At 43.7% G+C, this 22,729-nt stretch overlaps 1 protein-coding gene across 3 annotated transcripts in view; it reads right to left on the reverse strand.

Annotated features, from left to right (window-relative positions):
• Positions 1–440: 440 nt before the first annotated feature.
• The window catches only part of rarab (retinoic acid receptor, alpha b), an 83,439-nt gene continuing 61,150 nt past the window's right edge, over positions 441–22,729 (reverse strand). For all 3 annotated transcript variants that reach the window (XM_053514352.1, XM_053514351.1, XM_053514353.1), the window contains 7 exons: positions 12,312–12,460; positions 9,862–10,003; positions 5,265–5,425; positions 4,976–5,152; positions 4,590–4,794; positions 3,869–4,027; positions 441–2,994 (listed from right to left, as the gene is read on the reverse strand). In XM_053514352.1, coding sequence (XP_053370327.1) covers positions 2,816–2,994; positions 3,869–4,027; positions 4,590–4,794; positions 4,976–5,152; positions 5,265–5,425; positions 9,862–10,003; positions 12,312–12,460 — 1,172 coding nt within the window. In that variant the 3' untranslated portion in view covers positions 441–2,815. The remainder of the gene's footprint in view (positions 2,995–3,868; positions 4,028–4,589; positions 4,795–4,975; positions 5,153–5,264; positions 5,426–9,861; positions 10,004–12,311; positions 12,461–22,729) is intronic.

Here is a 22,729-nt window from a genome sequence, read left to right on the forward strand (position 1 = left end):
TCAGGGTGTGTGTGTGTGTGTGTGTGCGTGCGAGTTCATGGATTGGAGCTGTCGGTCAGTCTCTCAGAGTAATATTCTATTTTTGTGTAAATCTCTTTTAGCACTTAGTGTTGTATTTGTATGGTAACTATTTGTGATAAACACCAAACCCATGCAATCTGTATGTTAATATCCGAAAATGTAAAAATTTAAATTTACAAACAAATCATAAATGAATACAATTTATTTTACAAAAAAATAAATGGATTGGTTTGTAAGATCTAAATTTAATGGTTTAATTATGCAGTCCCGAATAAAAAACAGGTCACTTTATAAAATCGAGTGATTTAAGATTTGTTTGGTGAAGATTCTTTACAAAACAACCTAGATTGTAAACTTGTCCAAATTAAAAGTAAAATCGAGCTGCGTGCAAGAAAACAGAACACCTAGGACGCGTAGGATCAGAAACACACACAAAACATCAGTCTTTAATAAAGATTATTTTCATCATCCAGTTTATGGTACAAGAGAAACAATGTTTGTGCGTTTGAATGAGTAACAAGGTGTTGTAGCAGAACAGAACCGTACAGAACCGAACAGAAGAGGACAGATCGATGCCTTTGTGCCAGATGCCGTGTGAGTCTGATAAACTGTCTTTTAAGATGTTTGAAATGATTGTGGCTCGTTGGCAGTGAAAGTTTTCGGGCAGTGTCCTTACATCGTCACGCTCACGAAACACGAAAAGGAAGTCCAGAGGAAGCCGAACACGTTGCAGTTCGAGTTTCCGTGCAAGTCGCGTGCATAGTCGAAGTGAAACGTGGAAGTCTTTCGAGCGTCTTGATTTGATTGGGTTTTTTTTTTTCTTTTTTGCTTTCTTTTCTTTTTTTTTCCTTGGAAGAGGTATTGCACACGGTTACAGTGATAATTCGTTAAGCTGAATCGGAGGGAAGCGACACGTGGACCGGATCGCCGCGAGTTTGTAGCGAGGATGGCGCGTCAGCGGATCGGACGACGAGTTCAAAGGCCAGTCTGGTGTTCATTTGCAGCAACATCTCGTAGGGAGACAAATCGACCGAATTCTCTTTTTTTCACACACTCGCTTGACGTTCGGTCCCCGTCTCCAGCTTCGCTCTGCGTCTTCCCCACAGGAGGGAGGGGGGGGGGGGGGTCTAGGGGGCGCTGCTACGGGGGAAAAGTGATTGTCTCACGGAGGCAGTGGTGTTGTAGGTGGTGACGGATGATGAAGAAAAAACCCGAGGCAGTGTCGTGGTTGTGTAAATGAGGCAGTGCAATAATTCTCTCTGGGTTTACAGATTCGATTGCACTGTGAAAGTGTGTGGAATCTAAACTTTAAAGGATTTTGGTTGTCAGGGGTGGACAAACCGGTAGCCTCGGACTTCATTACTAAAATAAAAACAAAAACAAACCAAAAAACAAATAAAATTTATAGTAATTGGTAAAAGGTGGCTACGCATTTGTTCGCCTCGCCAGCCGTATGTTATATAATAACATTAGCCGCGATTTTTAATTTTTTTTTACCCTCAACCGCGGAATAAAAGACCGAACATACACTGCAGCTAGATAATAATACTTTTAATGAATAATTTGTCCACCCCTTAAATCTAGATCTTTTTTTTCAGCACTATTCACTCTTTAATCAGGACTCCATCATCATGACGACTCGGTGAAAGAGATTTCCCGCGTGTAGCTACTAGAGACGGGAGTCCAAGTGTGTTGGGAATTACGATTTAATGTAGATGTACGTTTTTTTTCTCCAGATTTTGTTTCAATTCTGAACAGTGTGAATAGTTGTTAGCACCACCTGCAGGAGTATACAGGAACTGCAACCTCATATGCAAACATATAACAAATTTTAGCAAACTTATATAAGAGAATGAATTTTAAAGTTGGTGTGGTGATACATGACTTGCCACATAAAAGAATTTAAAATAAAATAAAAAATTCTTCCCATCTTTAGTAGCTACGCTTTTTTAAAAAAATAATAATTTCTTACCCTCCCCGCCAGGACGAACCGTGAACGTGAGTTTTGTTTTGAGTGAAACGCGCGTGAGAACATCACCATAACAACCACAACAATCATCTTCCGCTGTGAAGTGAGACAATGAGCAGAACTAAACTAGATCAAACTCTTGGGACGAATAAAGAAGAGTTGACGTGAGATTTGTTGTTTTTTTTGTTTTGTTTTTTGTTTTTTTTTCCTGCATCATCACAAGTTCAGAATGTTCTCATTTCCTGTCAATATATAAGATATTCATATATTCATATATCTTTTCTTGTAAGAAAAAAAACAAACAAACGTACAAACACACGAAGAGGAAGGAAAAGAAAAAATAAAATGTCCCTGATGACTTTCGGACATGGGACGTCCCGTGTCTCTTTCCACGTTCGTCAAATCGTCCCTGTGGAGTGCGCACGCAGACCGGAAGGCGTGTCTCCCAGGCGCGTGAACGTGTACGTCCGCAAACCCGCGTCCTTCTCGACGTCGCCGATTAGAATCCTCGTCCCGGGATGAGATCAGAATGGGTCAGAACCCTGGCCGTGCAAGCTGCTGTAGATCGGATCGGTACCTCGCGAGTTCCTCCGAAGATGCGCACACCTTGCTTGTAATGCGAGTGTGACTCAGGCTCAGCCTCTCTGTGTGTGTGTGTGCGTGTTAAGCCACGTTGCATGTTATTGTCCTAAAACCCGTCTCTTTGACTCTGAGACTCTGTGGTTCCTGAGTCGTGGAGCAGCGGATTCAGGGTAAGCATGCCTGTGTGTGTGTGTGTGTGTGTGTGTGTGTAAGTGTGTGTGTAAGAGAGAGACAGAGCGAGATTCAGGGTGAGTGTGTCGATGGGCTGCTGTGTATGGAGCTGGGAGAAAGACTCGGGCTGCAGCTGCCTGGAGGATTCATACTGCTGCCCTCCAAACCCTCAGAGTTCTCCAACATCTCCTGGATGAGCGGCGGCATAGAGCCGGGGATCTCCATCTTCAGCGTGATCACTCGCTCCGCCCCTGTGAACGAGTGCAGGCTTGTTTAACTGATTTAAACTAATTTTTTAAAATTATTATCACTCTCTCTATATATATTTTTAAACATTTCTAATAGAGATAAATCAGAATTGTCTGGTTTCCAGTTTGATTGGTCGTGACCGCTGATCAGCCTCAGATTTCGTATCAAGCTTAAATTACTCTCAAACCCACTCATCACACACACACACACACTTACACAGGTCTCAAAATACCACGTCCGAAAAACACCGTGAACAAAATAATTCCGAGACTTTGGAGACGTCTGCGGCGGTAAAACATCTCCGTTTGTTTATAATCCTACAGATAAACAAACTATTTACACTCCATCTCCATCCCGTGTAGTTCAAGTGAATTATTTTGCCGAGTTTGTTTAGAAATAATAATTATGGCGGAAGACGGAGATACAGTACGCGCTGTTGTTAAACTCTCGTATCTGAAGCTAGTTTGTAGTGTTTAATTAACTGCTGCGCTTTTGGAGTTGCATTTACTTACTCACTACACAATTTTAAATGTTTAAGATTGTAATAAAATCCGGGATGTTTATAAAATCCTGATACTTGTTATGGCTCAAGCAACATCGTTCAGTTCTGATGTTTTTGTTCGGATGTGCAGGTCGTGGTGGATCACATTCATTATTACATCCATAAGTATTTATCACTTCCATAAACGTTCCTTTTCATCTTGTAAAGCTGCCTTCGAGACAATGACCACTGTTAAAAGCGCTATATGAATAAATAAGAAGTAATTTTATCCATAAGTTTGTTCGACCACTTGTTCATTTCAAACACTGGATGCGATCTCATCAAAAGTAAACGCTGGCTAAACTGAGTGTTCTCAGCACTGAACAGTTCCTCACCTTTAGCGCTGATGCTCCTGAGGTCTGTGATCTTCATCAGCATTTTGGGGAACATGTGTGGTTTATGAGGCCTCCTCCTCCTCACGTAGATCTTCAGCGCCTCGAGCAGGGGCTCCTGCAGCAGGTCCACTTTGTCCGACTCCTCCAGGTCCTGACGATCTGCACCGAAAGAGAAGAAGAAAAAAGACTCAGGACCCTCACGTACTTCTTATGGGAGAAAAAAACAAAAAAGGAAAAAAAAAACTAAAAATTTCCCTATTTAATCGGGATGACGGAAATCAACAGAGACGTCCTGATACGATATGATCACGATACCCAGGTGACGATTCGACTGGTGTTGACAAAAATATACTGATTCAATGTAGCTTTTGTTATAATTCTAAACAAATTTAGCAAATAATTCGCTTCTAATACACACAGGATGTTGGACGTGTGAATGTGTTTAAACTGTTCCACCTTTAGGATTATGGAGAAACTGCAACATTTTACCATCTCAAATGCAAACGTATATAAATTGACATATGACATGTGATACGACATATAACCTAAATGATTGTCCCACATTTTCACTATTTAAGCACTATTTAAGGATCCAGAACCCCATGTTTGGGTCATTCCGCTGCAAACTCGGCTAAAATGTTGATCCCGGCGGCTCTCATCCTCCTAAAACCTCTCACGGCCGTTACTCGGCCTGGTGTCCTGTACTGAAGCCCCGCAGTACCTCCACAGAGCAGGCAGATGGCGCTGAGCAGGCCCGTCTCCGCGTCGTCCATCTCCAGCGGCAGCAGCTGATTAGCGAAGGCGAACACGAGGTCGGTGAGCGGGCCGAAGCCGGCGTTGTGCATCTGCGTCCGGTTGAGCGTCAGACCGTCCGAGAACGTCATGGTGTCCTGATCCGGAGTGTAGCGCGTGCAGATCCGCAAAATCTGAAATGGCGGAGAGAAAGAAAGAAAGAGAAAGAGAGAGAGAGACATGGACGTTACGGCAATGCAGTGTGTACATGAGTTACACAGGGACAAGTCTGTTATTATGTCAAGAAAAGACAAAATATTAACTTAGTATTATTGTGTGTGTGTGTGTGTGTGTGTGTGTGTGTATGTGTCTCACCAGTATGTCGAGGCAGGCCGCTTTGAGCAGCGTGATCTGATCCGCGATGGTGAGCGTCGTGAACCCGGGCAGCTGCTTGGCGAACTCCACCGTTTTGATGATGCACTTGGTGGACAGTTCGCTGAATTTGTCCCACAGATTCACGTCCAGAGAGACTCTGTGATCAGCGCTGTTATTCTACAGGACGAGACGACAAAGATCACCACATCACATCACATCGTATCGCAGCTTCATCATTATGACTCTATACTGACGGATCTGGCGCCCTCTGCTGGAGCGTCTCACTCACCGTGGTGTACTTGCCCAGCTGGCAGAGCGACGGGAACGTTTCCTGGTGAGCTTTTCTCACTCGCTCGATCATCCGCTCCGTATCGGCGCTCAGGACGTAGATCTCGGAGCAATCCGGCTTCTTATCCTCCTTCTTCTTCTTGTTCCGGTCGTTTCGGACTGCTGCAAAGAGACAGAACAAAATAGTTAACGGATACAGGATCAGACTGGAACCTGGTGTACGATTGTATAATTGTAAACTCCAATCAATCACAGTGCACACACACACACACACACACATTCACACACTACCCGGATCCTGGAGGTGCGAGGCGACTGTGCTACTCACTTACTTAAAGTCTCCCTGTGTGTCTGCACGCCTGATTTACACCACAGTACAGTTTGTTTTTTAAACACTAGATGGCGCCACAGCTGTATTTATTTTGCTGCAGGATCTCCAGTACTGCTCGGTCTTTAAAATCAGTGTTGTAACGACGTTGTGATCTCCTGACTGGAACAAAAGGTGCGTCCTTAAAGGTGCTTCGCTGTTATAATCCTTTTCAACAAGTTTACAAACGTCTCTGAAACACAACTCAGATCCTGCACTCTGCTAACCCTGATGATGTCCCTCTTCTCCCTTATCCAAAGCGACTTACATTACATGACTTACAAGACAGTGGTGAGACTCTACGGCTTAGAGACGGTGGAGCGGAAGAAAAGACGCTGGAGGGAGCAGAGCTGAAGATGTTGAAGTTCTCTTTGGGAGTGACAAGGATGGACAGGAGCAAGAATATCCTAAGAGTCCATCAGAGGGAGAAACCCATGGTAGATGTTTTGGCGATAAAGTCAGAGAAGCCAGATTGAGGTGGTTTTGGACATGTTGAGAGGAGAGATTGTGAGTATGTCCCTAGAAGGACACTGAGGTTGGAACTGCCAGGAAGGAGGTCTAGAGGATGACCAAAGAGGAGATTTATGGATGCAGTGAGAGAGGACATGAAGTTAGTTGGTGTGAGGGGACAGGGTTAGATGGAGGCAGATGATTCGCCCCCTGAAAGGGAACAGACAAGGAAGAAGAAAATGCAGGTGAAGGTTAAGGGCCTCAGTCCAGCAGGGGCGACTCAGTGGTGGAGGGGTTTGAACCTGAAACCTTCCGATCACTAGTCCAACGCGGCAAACTGGTAACGTGTTAAACGATGAAAACTTGGACAACTTTACAGCGCTGTACGTTCCTTTTCTCGTGCTTTATGTACACGTACGGTTTTGTACAAACAGAACACCCGTCACCACCGAACACACCGATGGTTCATGCCAGCATGGAAACGTTTAGCTTTCGTGTCTGTAAGTCCAGCGTCTGATTCCAGTCCAAAAACATTTGCTGCAAACTGCTGACCGGATGTTCTTGAGGAGCGTGTATGGGGCGTGGGGGCGGAGTTTCGGGCCAAGTGATTCTGTAGACCAACAGCAAAGAAACGTAAACTAACAACTATCCTGTTTATTCTGGACTTATCACGTGAACAATATGTTTAGATTAAAAACAAATCGCAGCAGATTTATAATCTGAGTCCGACCCAAGTTAAGACTCGTACTCTGTATAATATTTTATAACGTGCGCAAGAACGGTACGAGTTGGCGGGTCTGTGTCGCGTATGTGCTAAATGCTGGGGGAAAAAAACAGATTCACACACACACGGCATACCAAACAGCACATGCATCATGCACACCCACAGAGTTCCATCATTACTGCACGTCTACCCCGAAACCCCCGCACACACTCCACCCCTACCCTCACTCACACACACACACACACACACACACACACACACACACACTGAGCGCTGGCAGATGAAGCTGTTAATATCAGTGATGAACGACGTCTGTGCTCCGCTCTAATCGAATCCGGTCACATGACCCAGCACGGCGCTCAGGCTCAGTCCCTGCTGCTTTCTCGCTCTCAGAACAACGTGTTTCTGTGTGTGTGTGTGTGTGTGTGTGTGTGTGTGTGTGTGTGTTACTTTCTGAATTAACACACTTTTCCAGCGCAGCTTAGGATACAGAGACGAACTTCACAATTCTGTCTTGTGTAAGAAAACCCCAACAATTCCCTCATATGTCCAAGTGAGTCCTCGCGAAACACCTGTAATGTGGACTATATTAAACCCCTCTGTCTGTCTGTTTGTCCTTTAGAGACACTGACACTGGAGACTCCTTCCAGAAACCACCCTCTCCCTACAAAACATCTATTATTTTATTGTTCTTTTTTGTTCCATTCTTTTTTTTGTCCTGTTCTTTTTTCCTATCCTCTCCTGTCCCCTTTTTCTTGTCCTATCGTGTCCTTTTCCCCCGTCCTCCCCTGTTCAGTTCTGTTTTGTCTCATCCTTTTCATGTTCTCCTGTCCTCTCCTTTTCCTGTCATTTTTTGTCCCGTCCTGTCCGCTCCTATCGTCCTTTTCTGTCCTGTCCTCTTTTTTTTGTCCCCTTCTCTCCTTTTTTCCCCCTGTCCTCTTCTGTCCTCATTTGTGTCCTGTACTGCCTTTTTTGTCCTGCATGTGTGTAAGCAAGCTGTTGCTATTTAACAGGACGCGAGTCATCACAGTTAGCCTGGCTAGCTCAGTGCTAACGAAAGATGTACACAGGAATACGCCAATATGTTTTATTCCAACTTTGTAGCTCAAAGGTGCCGATGAGGAAAAAGAACGTAACGCTGAGCTCCAGCACCAGAAGGGACATGGACGGAGACACGGTGGAAAGTGTAATAAATGCTCTGACCTCACATGCGCTTCAAAAGGCCTGACGCTACAAGGCTAATCTTGCTAACGAAATCGTGAGAAACAACAGAAATACGGTGGTTTTATGACGACGTCATGAACTTGAAGTAAACACTTAGATGAAAATCTCTCTGTACGAACCGATTTTGCACGTGAGATCAGAAAGAGATTTTTGTGGACGAGCCGCGCGTTAATTCTGTCACGTTTACAGCCAGCCGTGTAAAACTGTGTAAGCGTCATGTCTTGTAAACTCCGCCTTTATATTTTAGGCCACGCCTCCTGGCTGTGTCTTTGTGCTGATGAAGACCCGTAAAAAGTTATTTTTACCCTGTTCTGTCTTGTCCTTCTTTTGTCCTGTCTTTTTTAGTCCCGTCCTGTTTTCCCTATCCTCTCATGTCCTCTTTTTTGTTGTCTTGTCCTTTTTTTTGTCCTGTTCTCTCCTGCCCTCCTATTTGTCCTGTCTTGTCCTCTCTCCTTAGTTTTGTCCTGTCTTGTCCTTTTTTTTTTGTCCTATCCTGTACTTTTTTGTCCTGTCCTTCTTTTTTTTGTCCTGTCTTGTCCTCTCCTTTGTTTTGTTCTGCCTTGTCCTTTTTTTTGTCCTAGCCTGTCTTATCTGTTTTTAGTTGTTGTTTTTTTTTATTTATTATTTTTGCATCCGTACCGTCCTTTTTATTGTTTATTTATTTTTTCGTCCTGCTATTTTTTTTGTTGTACTTTTCTGTCCACCTTCTTCCTCCAACCTGTCCCTCGTCTCCCTCGCGGCCCGGCACTTGTTTTGACTACCTGCCTTGTTTTTTTTCTTTCTAATTTACACAGCAAATGTAAATCCAATGACTCTGCCACTACACAAACCACACACACACACACACACACACACACACACACATCTCTAACAGAGTAAGTGTTGCCTGCGGCTCCAACCCCCCTCCCCCCTCCCCCCTCCCTCCTTCTCCTCCCCAGCACATATTCATCTCTCCGGAGCGAGTGAGGTGCCAGCGTGGGCCGTGGAAACCCATCTAATGGAACCATTAAAGAACTATTAGTGCAGGGAAAGTCATTTTTCACCACACACACAAACACACACACACACACACACACACGCTCCCACAACAAGCTCACACACACTCGTAGAGACGCTTCTCCGAATCGAGCAGAAACTCATAAACACTCGCAAACCCGTTAACCGAGAGAGAGACGGAGAGCTGCGGAGGACGACGCTTCTCAGAGGAAAGAAAGGTTTTAGGACCTGAGGACAATCTTTGCGGAGAAGACCAGCTGACCTCTAACACACACACACACACACACACACACACACACCGCCTCTGGGTTATCTACCTACACATCACCAATCTCTCCTATTTATATTTCATTAGTGTTTAGTAACCTGTGTGTTAAACTCTCTCTCTCACACACACACACACACACACACACACACACACACACTTCCCTGCATCACCAAAACATCATCTCTGATGAGTTCAGCAGCTGGGTGAAAGCCAACAAAACAGTGTGTTGTGGTAGCTTTAGAGCAGCTGCGGTCGAACCGGGGTCAAAGGTAAGAGGTCAAAGATCAGACGGGGCAAATGTGCTGATGGACAGAAGGTCAAAAAGACACGCACGGCTAAATAGCGCTTTAGTGCTGCTTGAGGAAACAGCAGCACATACACACTCTGTCCACATGGTGGCAGCAGTGAGGCAGAACAAGAGACAGATAAACGATAACACACACAAACACAAACACACACACATATATATATATATGACCTGATCATTAAACTTCATTGTTCAGACGCAGTCTCTCTCTCACACACACACACACACACACACACACACACACACACACACACACACTTACACTCTTTGGACATGCCGACTTCCAGGCACTTCTGCAGGCGACAGTACTGACAGCGGTTGCGCGTGACCTTGTTGATGATGCAGCTCTTCTCTCGGTGGCACGTGTACACCATGTTCTTCTGAATGCTCCTGCGGAAAAAACCCTACACACACACACACACACACACACACACACACAGTAAGTCCAGGTTTGTTTAGTCAAAGTTGAAGCAGGCGGTTGTTATTAAATGAACTTTTACTGTTATATGATGCTTTATGAGACTTGTTGATGAAGATGATGATGATGATGATGATGATGATGATGACTTATAAACAGGGATGTTCAAGCACACAAAAGTGTTGACGAGTCTTGAGAGTTGACGTACATTTACATACTTATCTATAAGTATTTTTTGTGATCAGTAATAAGGTCATAATTGAGATTTTAAAAATATATTAATAAGATTGTAATTATGAAAAAAAAACACATTTTTACGAGAAGTAAAATCGCAATTGTGATAAAACAGTCAAAATTTTATGAAAATGTAAATTCCAAGTTATGAGGGAAAAGTCAGAAATACAAAAAATAAGGTTGTGATAAAGACGCGACGTAAATTCGTAATTGTGAGGGGAAGAAATTACAAGGAGTAAACTCGTAATTGCGATACAATTGTCAAAATTTTTGCAGGTTTTTTTATTTAAATCCGTAATTATGAGGAAAAAAATCCTGATCACGAGAATTAAAGTCATAATTGTGAACATAAACGTCTGAATCATGAGAGAATCTAAAGTGTGTTCCGAACTGAGAGACAGAAACTCCGAGTCGTGAGAAATAAAGCTGTAATTGATAAAGTGTTTTGCGCGGGACGCAGCTCTCGCAGCTCTGTGATAAAACTCTCACACGCGGATTTCTGACAAACACTGAAATATCGCGAGCGTCCGCGCTCCCCCCATTTCACCGCGGTGCGCTCCTCAGCCGCGCGGCGTTCCCTCCTGTCTGTTCCGACTTCACAGAAACCTGACGCGGTGATAAACTCCTGACAAAACTCACACGGGGATCCGAGCAGAACCGCGCAGAAATCAGCACAGAGTGCGAACGCTGCTCTGCCAGCACACACACACACACACACACACACACACACACACACACACACACCAGCGTCTACACTTCAGTCTCATACGCCACTCCAAAACATCACACCTTTCTGACATCGGCGCGTATGAGACGAGACTAAACGAAAAAGGAGAAGAAAAAGAGACGAGGATGAAAAGAAATATGAAGAGGGTGGAGCAACCGAAACAAACACGAGATCAAAGATAAAAGAGGAAGAAGAAGAAAAAGGAGAAATAGTAGGAGTAGAAAAAGAGAGATGAGAGGATGAAAGAGGAGAAGAAAGAGAAGAAAAGAGGAAAGTAAAGAGGAGACAAAAAGGTGAGGATGTGAGGAACCGGGGATAAGAGGAGATGTGAAGATGAAAGGATGAGGAGGAATGTGGGGGGAAAAAAGAAGGTGCAAAGATGAAGGGAGGATTAGACGAGTGCGAGGAACATGAAAGAAGATAAGGACGAGAGAGGGAAAAGATGACATATGAAAGGATGAAAAGGAGAGAAGGAGCAGAGGGTAGTAAGTTGAGAGGATGAGAAGTGAGAATGTGATGAGAAGATAGGCAGATAAGAGTGTGAAGATGGGAGGAGGAGGTGAAGGGATGAGAGGATGAAAGAGAGGAGGATAATGTAAGGAGGATGAGAGGATAAGAAATGAGATGAGAGGATGAGAAAGAGAGAGAGAGAGAGAGAGAGAGAGAGAGAGAGACGCTCGTGGTGGAGTTCCTCAGAGGTGTGAAGGGGAACGAGGGGAAACGCTATGCATGAAAATTTAATGAAGTTGTGTTTACTTCTTGCTGAGCGAGTGTGTTTGAGCAGCGTGCACACACACACACACCTTTCACATTTCCCTCACGCAACTACGACGTGTGTGTGTGTGTGTGTGTGTAGTTCAGTGCTTATGCTCTCTCTCTCTCTCAGACTCTACACACACTGCTGCTCTTTAAACATTAAACTCCGAACATTTCAGTCGCCGGAAAAAAAAACGGTTTTTTTCCCTACTGATAAAGTTCTCTGGAAAAAAAAAACAAACAGTAAACTTTGAGGTAAAAAAAAAACCCTTGCGTGTTTTAAAACTCTATAAAAACTTGCGCTTTAGTGAACAGACAGTCTGGACGCAGACGGGACAACGGTGTCCGCGACAAAAACAAAACAAAAAATCACCACAAATTATAGTGTTCAATAAATACGTAATCAGTTATTAATAATATTTGGCTGGTGTCGTGAATCTCACAATAACTCTGAAAAAAAGTCACTGAAACTTTTTTTTTTTTAGCATCACTTTGTTTCTCCCGCGCGCCGCTGTAGCCCCCGCGCTTTCCTCCCGCGCTATAAATACGCTCCCGGCGGAGCGGCGTGACTCTGTACCTTGCAGCCCTCGCAGGCGCTGACTCCATAGTGATATCCCGATGATTTGTCCTGACAGACGAAGCAGGGTTTGTACACGCGGGGAGGAGGAGGAGGAGACGGAGGACTTGGGACGATGTCCTCCGAACTGGAGCTCTGAGTGTCCACCGCTGCAGAGAGACACAGAGAGAGAGAGAGAGAGAGAGAGAGAGAGAGAGAGTTAGTCACGCACAGATGAATAATGCACAGTGACATCATAAATGTCTAAAAGCACATAAACCCTCTCCGGCAAACCTGCACTCAGAGCCGCGTTATGATCTGATCTGAGACCCGGAGCTCTGACCCACATCATCACTTAAATCCACTTCCTGGTCATAACGTACATCTCCCAGCATCTTCGCAAAGACAAAGTGGGACGAAAGCACCGACTGTACTGACCGTATACGAGGAAAAGGGCAAGGCGATATTACGGGATGACATCATCATGGTATTGATACTGCGATAAATCATGCAATAACTCAAAAATATCACAATGCCGGCGACAGGAATTTTATGTTCAGACCTCCGAAAAGCCCCAGATGCTGGATTAAAAAAAATTATAATAGTAATCCTTAGAAGAACACTATGATGTCATAAGACTGATGTCATAGTGATGTCATAGTGATGTCATAGTGCTTGGACTCTAACAATACAATAATGTCAATGACAAGGTATCTATTGGCTGCGTTTCATTTCTCACGGTTTTCCCAGCTAGTTGAACACATTAACAATTTCACGTATCTACATAACGTGAGACATATTAATCAAGCCCAAATATTTACGTGAAAAAAAAACTAAATTAAAAAATAAAATGTAGAAATTATATATATGGAGAGAGAAAATAAAATAAAAGCTGTCGAATAATGTTCTCGTCTCTCACGGCGAGATAATTACAAAATACAAACGTCTGTTAGTGCGCCCTCTTGTGGTGTACATTTTAACAGCCGTGTGTGAGCTACGGAGATACACAGTACTACTCAAAACACACATCATCGTTAGGACTTTTTGATCCGTTACATCTGTAACGACAATGAATCACGTTACGTTCATGACGCCTAATAACAATAATAATAAAAACACTTGAAAAACAAAACATTAAAAGATAAATAAATAAATAAATTTGCAATTACTTTCACATAAAATAAGTTTTTTTTTTTAAGTGTTTCAGCTTTGCTTCGTCGCTAAATCCATATCACCCAACCCTGACCATAGCGTGTCCAAAAGTATCATCAAAAAAAATAAATAAATACAATAGTTGTGGACGTTAATTAAATAAACAAATAAATAAATACAGACACAATTTCTTTAACGCGGCTGCACGATCACTTTCTCTACTTGTGGAATTTCTCCGAGCCGTTTGGGTTTTCGTTTGCCATTTTAAAAAGTGCAACGTCGCCACCTACAGGACTGGAGTATGGAGCAGAACCGCAGCTGTACTGAGAGGACTGAACACACGTCCTCACCGGAGGACAGTGTGTGTTAATGTAGCGCTGAGCCACGTAAACCAAAGTGACACAACACTGTACACACACACACACACGTGATATGACGCTGTAATATCAGCACTGTGATGTTGAAGAGCCGGAGTGGAGACGTCACGGCGTCTCTGAGAACGTGGTGACGAGGGGCGTCCAGGACACGTGTTATTACTCACAGTACAGCAGATATAAACACTCAGACCCTCATCGGAAATGAATACAGACAGACAGATTAATTAACAGACGGACAGATAGACAGACAGATTAATGGATAGAGAGATAAATAGAGGAATACAGGGATAAATAACAGATTGACAGATCGACAGGCTGATAGATGGGCAGACAGACGAACAGATTGATAGATAGAAGACAAATAGACAGATATATAAAGGAATAAACAGACAGACAGACAGATGAATAGATGGATGGACAGACAAACAAATGGACAGATAGATGGATAGACAGATAAGACAGACAGACGGAGAGACAGACAGATAGATTGATAGACAGACACAGATGAATGCATAGACAGGCAGACAGACATCTAGACAGACAGACAGACGGACAGACAGACGGACGGACGGACAGACAGACGGACAGACAGACGTCCTCCGTCACGCCCCTGCACTGACACTGGAGGCTTCTTCCATCATCATTATTTTAATATAAAGACATCGAGGTCTACAGATGAGTATAAGACCTATCAGAGCGCAGTCTGCAGGAGTGTGTGTGAGTGTGTGTGTGTGTGTGCGTGTGTGTGTGTGTGTGTGTGTGTGTGTTACAGAGCGTGTGTGTGAGAGGAACAACGCCGTGAACCGACCTGACCCAGGGACTGTTCATTCCTGAGCGATGAAATCTAACTTTCAACACACACACACACACACAAACACACACACACACGCGTGTGTGTATATATAAACGTGGCACATCATCTCATGGATCTCAGAAAGAAGGAAAAACTAAATAAAATCACCTGTGTGTGTGTGTGTGTGTGTGTGTGTGTGTGTGTGTGTGTGTGTGTCAGGTCGCTCCTCTCGAGTGTGACACTCGGCAGCGCTCATCACCCGGAGTGTGTGACAGGGAGCGGGGGAGACACACAGCTGTGTTAACACACCTGACTGCTCAGGTGGGGAGAGAAAAAGAGGCAGCGTTTGTGTGTGTGTGTGCGCGTGTGTGTGTGTGTGTGCGTGTGCGTGTGCGTGTGTTAATGAAAACGCGATAGCACAGACGTGTGAGTGAGATGGAGAGACTGTGTGAGAAAAAATAGGGCAGAGCATAAAAGGAAAAACGCCCGCATACCTGGCAGTGATGTACTGAGAGAGAGAGAGAGAGAGAGAGAGAGAGAGAGAGAGAGAGGGAGGGAGGGAGGGAGGGAGGGAGGGAGAGAGCAGAGCCTGGTACGACTAAAACACACACACACACACACACACACACACACACACATCAAAGAGGAGCACGTTTGTTATTCAAAGCTTACTTGGTGAGAAGAAGACGAAAGTCTGCAAATATCATTACTGAGAGAGAGAGAGAGAGAGAGAGAGAGAGAGAGAGAGAGAGACGGAGAGAGAGAGAGACGGAGAGAATACGACAGAAGAGACAAAGAGAAAACCACATGAAATAGACACAAATATAGAGGAGGAGACAGAAAATAAGGGATCAGGGAAAAGACGGATCAGGAGGGAGACAGAGAGAGAGAGAGAGGAAGAAAGACGGAAATAGGTACGAGAAAAGAAAAGAACGAGGGAAGAAGAGAAAGAAAGAAAGGATTGAGTTAAGAAAAAGACAGAACAGAAAAGAAGAAGAAAAAAATGAAGTGAGAGAGAGAGAGAGGAATTCTGTGTGAGAGGGAGAGTGATTGGAAGTGAGACGTGTGTGTGTGTGTGTGTGTGTGTGTGTGTGTGTGATGTAGGTCATTTCACACCAGCTGCTGATTTGACTCAGTGTCTGGATCACATCCAGCTCCCGGTGACTCAGCTGGCTAAGCCCCGCCCCTCACTTCTGATTGGCCGGAAAAAGAAGGACAGCCGGGTGAACTGAGTGAAAACTGAAAAGTAACTGTAACTGTAACTGAGGCTGTGTGTGTGTGTGTGTGTGTGTGTGTGTGTGTGTGTATGTGTGTGAGATTAGTCATCTGATTAAATCGCCATGGAACTATTTAAACGACATCAGAGTTCAGGGATCTGCTCTTTTTCCACCACAGATCTACCCCATATCTACCCCAGTTCTACCCCATACCTGCCCCCCATCTGCCCCGGATCTACCCCATACCTGCCCCAGTTCTACTCCATACCTGCCCCCCATCTACCCCAGTTCTACCCTATACCTGCCCCGGATCTGCCCCATATCTACTCCATATCTACCCCAGCTCGCCCCAGATCTACCCCAGTTCTACCCTATACCTGCCCCGGATCTGCCCCATATCTACTCCATATCTACCCCAGCTCGCCCCAGATCTACCCCAGTTCTACCCTATACCTGCCCCGGATCTGCCCCATATCTACCCCAGCACTGCCCCATATCTACCCCAGTTCTACCCCACACCAACATGACGTCGCTGCACCACCAACAGCTCATCATCTAACATCACTAGAGCTGTGGAGTTCTGGATTCTGATTGGTCAGAAGGTTGATTGATTAATTGATTAATTCTCTGTAACAGCCGACTGTAGTGCAGCTGCATATTTATATTTATATATTAATCAGTTTAATAATGACACCGAGATGTTTTATAAAATCAGACATTTAAGAAACGTTTATAGTATTGATGGTTATTACATTGTTCCATCTATTAGAGATTAAATTAATTAAAACATGACGAGCTCAACTGAAAGTAAAAGGGAAAAACAAAACGTTTAAACATAACAGATGAAAAACAAGGCGTTTCTTTGCCCTCGTGTTCGTCTCCTACGCTGATTAGCGTTCGTGTTTGTGGAAAGGAAGAGCTCGGGCTCAGAGCGGAGCGATCCAGTCCGTCGCCGTCTATAAAAGCGTCCAGACGGCGGGAGAGCGGGTGTCTCACGCACCGGGAGCCGCTTTAAATAACTACCGGCACGCGGGACGGGACGAGTCTGACGGAGCTTAATCTGACGCGAAACCAGTGTTTTCAGCTCGGCGCACAGAAATAAAAATAGCGGCCTGTCGTTTCGGTCTCTGCGTCCGGACGCGGTTATAGGGGGGGGAGGAAAAAAAAAAGGGTAGAAAAAACTAACACGCCTGACGAGCGGCCAAAACCACCAAACCGGCAATTTTGTAATTAAGGTGCATTTTTTATGGGCTGCAAAATGAGAGGCTCGCTGAAAAGGAAGTCTTAAACAAACAAACGAGCGTGCGGAGGCACGTGGGGACCAAATTAGCGTTACCCAAAGTGCCCGCTAATGGGTTAGCGTAGCGAGATCTGGAGACGCACGGAGGACAAAAAAAAATCAACACCAGAGAAAAACAGGTCAGACCAAAGAGAAAAAGACAGAGAGTAAGAGAGAGAGAAAGAGAGAAGGGGGGAGGGAGGGAGAGACGTTGATTACATCGAGGTGAGTAATGAGATTAGCGCGGAACAATGAGGTCCTTGTGAACGACATCAACGAGCTCAAAGGTTCAGGGCTGTTTTTAGCCAAACGCCTCTCGCGTCCTACACTCCTAACAAATATCTAACAATATCTCGCTTTGTTTGTTTGTTTATCAACTCCTGGATGCTAAACTAATTTATTTCATAAAGTGATTGCACTGTTTTTACCTTATATGGCCGTTTTGTGGGCGTGTCTAAATGCAAATCAGCTGTGCCATTATTTGACTGCACTTGGTATTTTTATTAATTTTTTATCTTTTACACCGGATGAGAGATGGGCAAAGAGCTCAGAGATCCTGAACTCGAGCAAAAGTATAGACTCCTGAGTGCAAAAACTTTTACTCAAGTAATCGTAGAAGTGTGGAATACGTACATGTGCACTTGAGTGAAAGCGCTGACCTTGAAATGTCCAGGGGTTATTAAAGTTCACAGTAAGAATCTCTCTGCTTTAGATTTCAGACACGCGAGGCGTTTGTTTTTAGCCTCGTCTCGAAAGAAAGGCAGGTCGCGCAGTTACACGTAACAGTCAACAGGTGGCGAAAATCCACCCTAAGATGCTACACACACCAACGTGGTTAGGGAACGTAGCGGAGAAAAAGTCGGGTAAAAAATAAATGAGGAAGAAGAGTAAAAATCTTTTTAACATCTGGACGGAGTAGAGACGACTATCGGCTAGACACGTGTCTTAAGCTAAACTGTAATAAATGTTGCACTTTTTCACCCGTTTCAAAGGACTGCGTGTCAAACATATAATGGAGGTTTAAAAAGCCTAAACACACACACACACACACACACACACACACACTTGTATCTGAGTGCTGAGAGCGCGCTGTCCTGTGGAGGAAGCTAAAGGCTGAGGAAAGCCCTGCGTCTCCTCAGTAAACACACACTGACCCACATTCAGCCTGATGGAGACACCGGGGACAAGAGAGAGACGGGAAGAGAGAGTGTATAAGAAACGACAGAGAGAGAGAGAGAGAGAGAGAGAGAGAGAGAGAGAGATCTGGGGCAGGAGTGACGATCAGGACCAACATCATCACGTTATTTCCCCCGAGAGACAGAGAAAGAAAACTTCTTTCGTTTGTCCCGCTTTCTGTCTTTAATCCCGGACTCCAACACACACACACACACACACACACAGCTCAGTGACAGTTAGTGTGAGGTGAGATGGAGTGGAAAAGGAAATAAGGCACGACACCATGTTATTGCTTAATCTTGTTTTCCGCTCGCTGGTGAACGCGGTGTGATGCGGCGCTGAGGACGCAGAGAGTCAAAGAGACGCGTAGATCAAGAGTTTACAGCCGCTGTACTCCGCTCACGCTGCAGCAGTTTGCCAACAATCGCTATTTCCGTTTGTTACGCCATGACGCTGCTTTTGAAACTTGTTTTCTTTTTTTCTCTCTCGCACTTAATAATTAGAATAAAACGGTTTTTCTTTTAACAGAGAGCCGAAAAAGTGTTAAAAAAAAATAAATAAAATAAATAATGGGAAACTTCAGAACATGACTGTACAACACAAAGGAGAAGGTGTTAAGGCCAACGCGTTATTATAACGGCATGACTTGAAGCCGCGCTCCTGTCTGGGCTGCTTTTACAGAATAATAATCAACAACTTCTGACCAATCAGAATGCAGAACTCCAGAACGAGGTCATGCGCGGAGCTAAGTGGTTTCATCTATTTAATTTAATTTCATCAATTTAGTTACCCAAATTAATTTCCAATTAAGAATCAATTCACACATTTGTTATAGGTATCCCAGAGGCTCATGTTACCATGGTGACGCCTGCAGGAAGTCACGTCTGCGCTGGTGGCTTCGCCGCGTGTTCCAAAAGGTCCAGGGAAGCTCCCTTAACAGACACATGGAGTAGGGAGCAGGGAGCAGGGAGCACCCTGTGAAGTGCACTGCAGAATGGAACGCAGCTGAAGACTCACAAGACGTGGACGTGAAATATTTATAAGGAACACGTCACTTTTAGAGGATTTAATGCTTTTTTTTTTTTAAGTTTGACTAAATACTTTAAAAAGTGGGAATCAAAAACTAATTTGAATAAACGAATCAATGAACAAAAGATCAAATAAATCTCAAGGCTTTAATCTCCACCACATGGCGTCCTAAAAGGCCTCGTACCTGACCATGAACTTTGATGTTTCACACTTTTTAATTTCAGACCCACGATGTCTTCTGTGTGCTGATGTGAAGGGAATCAAACAGACCAATCTAAAGCACTAGAGGACGAAATCGTCTCCTAATAGAGTCAAATAAAGGAGTCGGATCCGAATGAACTCTTCTCTACACCTAATTATTCAGTGCTGTATTGAATTCCTCCCGTCTCTCACTCCTCCGCGTGTACGCCATCGCTCTCGACTCTTCCCGCGGTCGACATGATCGTTATCTGAATTGTTTACAGCCCGTGTCGGGTCGAGTCGTGTCGCAATAAAACACCACGTTCCTTCATTCGCAGCGTCACGCTGGAATACACTCGACGCTCCTCACGATCCGTTTTCCAGAACCTAATCGCGCGTCTCCGTGACAGCGTCTATAAAAACCCAGCATCGCCTCCTCTTCCTATTTCGCCGTTCCGCCCAGAATAAACCCGGCGGACGAGCGTTCCGATGCGAAACCAGTGTTTTCGGCGGAGCGTGCAGAAAATAAATAGCGCCCTTTCATTTGGGCGGCCGAGCGCGGACGAGTAAAACTAACACCGAGGCAGGAAAAACACGTCGGCGATTATAACGTGAATCCGCTCCACCTTGATTTATGAGTGCCGACAGGGGGGGAAAAGAAATGAAATAAAATAGAAAAAACCTTCCTCGTAGAGACTATCGAGCTATCAGGAGGACGATGAGGAAAGAAAGAGAGAGATATGAGCAGAGACAGAGAGACAGAGAGAGATTAAATAGGTCGAGGGTCAAACTCCTCGTGTGTTAAGCAACGTGGCGGGATCAGTTTACATCGAGAAGTTGACCCCGTGACCCCGCGGCGCACACGGCTGGCATTTCAGCCCGGAAGCATGTTGAACACGAGGTGTGTAAATCTTTTAAACGTTCAGTCACGAGTGGCGATGATGGAGAGAGAGAGAGAAAGAGACAGAGAGGGAGAGACAGAGAGACAGAGATAGAGACATCCTGCAGCACTTCAGCTAAAACACTGCAGTTATTTATTCAGTTGAAGACGCGCCGAGCCGATCGTCAGTGATTAACCCGGAATGTGTCATTATTAGGGAGACTTCAAACCTCACACACTAACCCTCAGGCTCTGGAGCACTCTGTAGGGAGGGAGCCTACGCAGGGAGTATCATTATTCACTAATAATAATAATATGATAATGATATGATGATGACGGAATTGTAAAAGTGAACTAGCGTACGACACTCATACGCACGTATTTAAGAAAAAAAAATTAATAAACGTACATCGCCACCCGTACACTGAATTTTTTTATATAAATGATTTTCCAAGGTCGATTTCTTTTAATGATATAAAGGCGTTTTCCATTTTAAATTAGCATATTTTCTCTTCCTATATGTTACCTCAAGCACTGTGAAATACACCAGTAAAAAACCCCAATAAATTCCTTCTGTAGTTTTTACATGACGTGTGCACAAAGAAACAGACAAACAAAAATTCCAAAAACCACCTTGATGTGCTCTATTACTCATCTCACGTCCCTACCAAATTATTATTTCGGAAATAACTTTAAAGTACAGACACGCCCACTTTACAGATTTATTTTCCATAATCATATATATATATATTGCTAGATCTCTGGAGTTTTGAAAACTGATTCATGTATCACTGACTACAATATTGATTTTATTATTTATTTATTAATTTATTTAATTTAATTCTACAAGTTTAAATTTGGTGAGGTATAATGTTGCAGTTCCTCTATACTCCTACAGGTGGTGTGCTTTAAACTCTTCACTCAGAACATCATCCAGTTTGGATACGAGCAAATTATTTGCCAAGTTTGTTATCTGAAGAAAGAAAAATCTAAATAATAATAATGACAATAATATCATGGTAACATGGTATCAGATGATCCCCAATCAATCTTTATTACTTATTTATTATCATTATGAAAGATATAAATAGTAATATTAAATATTAATTACATAACATGATACTTGTGCAATATTATAATATGTTATCACTCAGATAATGCCATTATATTTTATTATTTGCATATAATGTAATAAAAAAACATTAAAATTTTTCTACAGCTAAATGTTCTATATTTTTGTATAAATCTTTCTCTTATTTCATATGTTATATTCTTATTTGAAAACACTTATTTTTCTTCATTTTAATGTTTAGGTCATCAGCGGTCGTATAAGCATTTTACTTTATATCATACCGTGCTAGTAAAAATTTAAATTTGATTTGAAAGTTTGAATTTGATAATAATAATGATGATGATGATGATGATCATGATCGCATTAACAACAACACTTTAACAAATATAAAGAATAATAAGATTAACCCTAATGGATAAACCTTAGATAATTATCCTGTTATTAGTTTTATCAGTTTTTATCGAACGCCTCCTCGTCCTCAGCGGCCCCTCCTCATCCTCCGTTGCCCCTCCCTTTTGGTCCCCTCTCCTCCCCACAACATGTTTCCGCCTCCCGTCTCTCTCGCTGTTCGGGTTTACAGCTGCGCCTCTTACTCATTCTCATTCTCCACTTTTTTCCCCTCTCTTCTTTTATGAAGCAGCAGACGAGACGCACCCCCCCCCACTCCACCTCTCCCTTCGTCTGGCACCGAATACTCCTCGCCCACGCTCTCGTATCCAATTCCATCAGCTGTACAAGTTTACCCAGAGCACACGGAGGAGACGGGGCTGCATGTGGGAAGCTGTTGCTTCATCGCTATGTTCAGTTCTCTGATCAGAATTTGAGAACTCTTAAGGTTATATAACCCTAAAGGACCGCAGATGTAAGAGGTCACATGACATCCTGAATTGTAGCTTGTAGAGTGTAGCTCCTGTGTTAAACCTTAAAAGACTTAAACCTACTGACGTAGCCGATCCGTGATCCACAGGGTTCGGTACTCGGCACTTAACCGTTATCGCCTGAGACACTTATATTAAGGTGTCATTCCTGAGCAAATTGTGTCTATCTCAAGCTTGATCTTTGCCTACAGGGTTGCCAGATCACACTAAAAATACGCCCTGGGAACCGACCCGCCCTGAAACAAATCAACTCAAACGATGACATCAGCACTAGAACTTCTACTGTAGGTCAATTTCATATGTTAAAGGATAAAATGAAATTTGAAAGAACAGAGAGTTTTAGGATCGTTACCGGAACAGCAGGTTTCATCCGAGCACATTTAGGATGGAGTGACAACTGGCGTTA

Source organism: Clarias gariepinus, chromosome 16 (genome assembly GCF_024256425.1).
Source record: "Clarias gariepinus isolate MV-2021 ecotype Netherlands chromosome 16, CGAR_prim_01v2, whole genome shotgun sequence".
NCBI lineage: Eukaryota > Metazoa > Chordata > Actinopteri > Siluriformes > Clariidae > Clarias > Clarias gariepinus.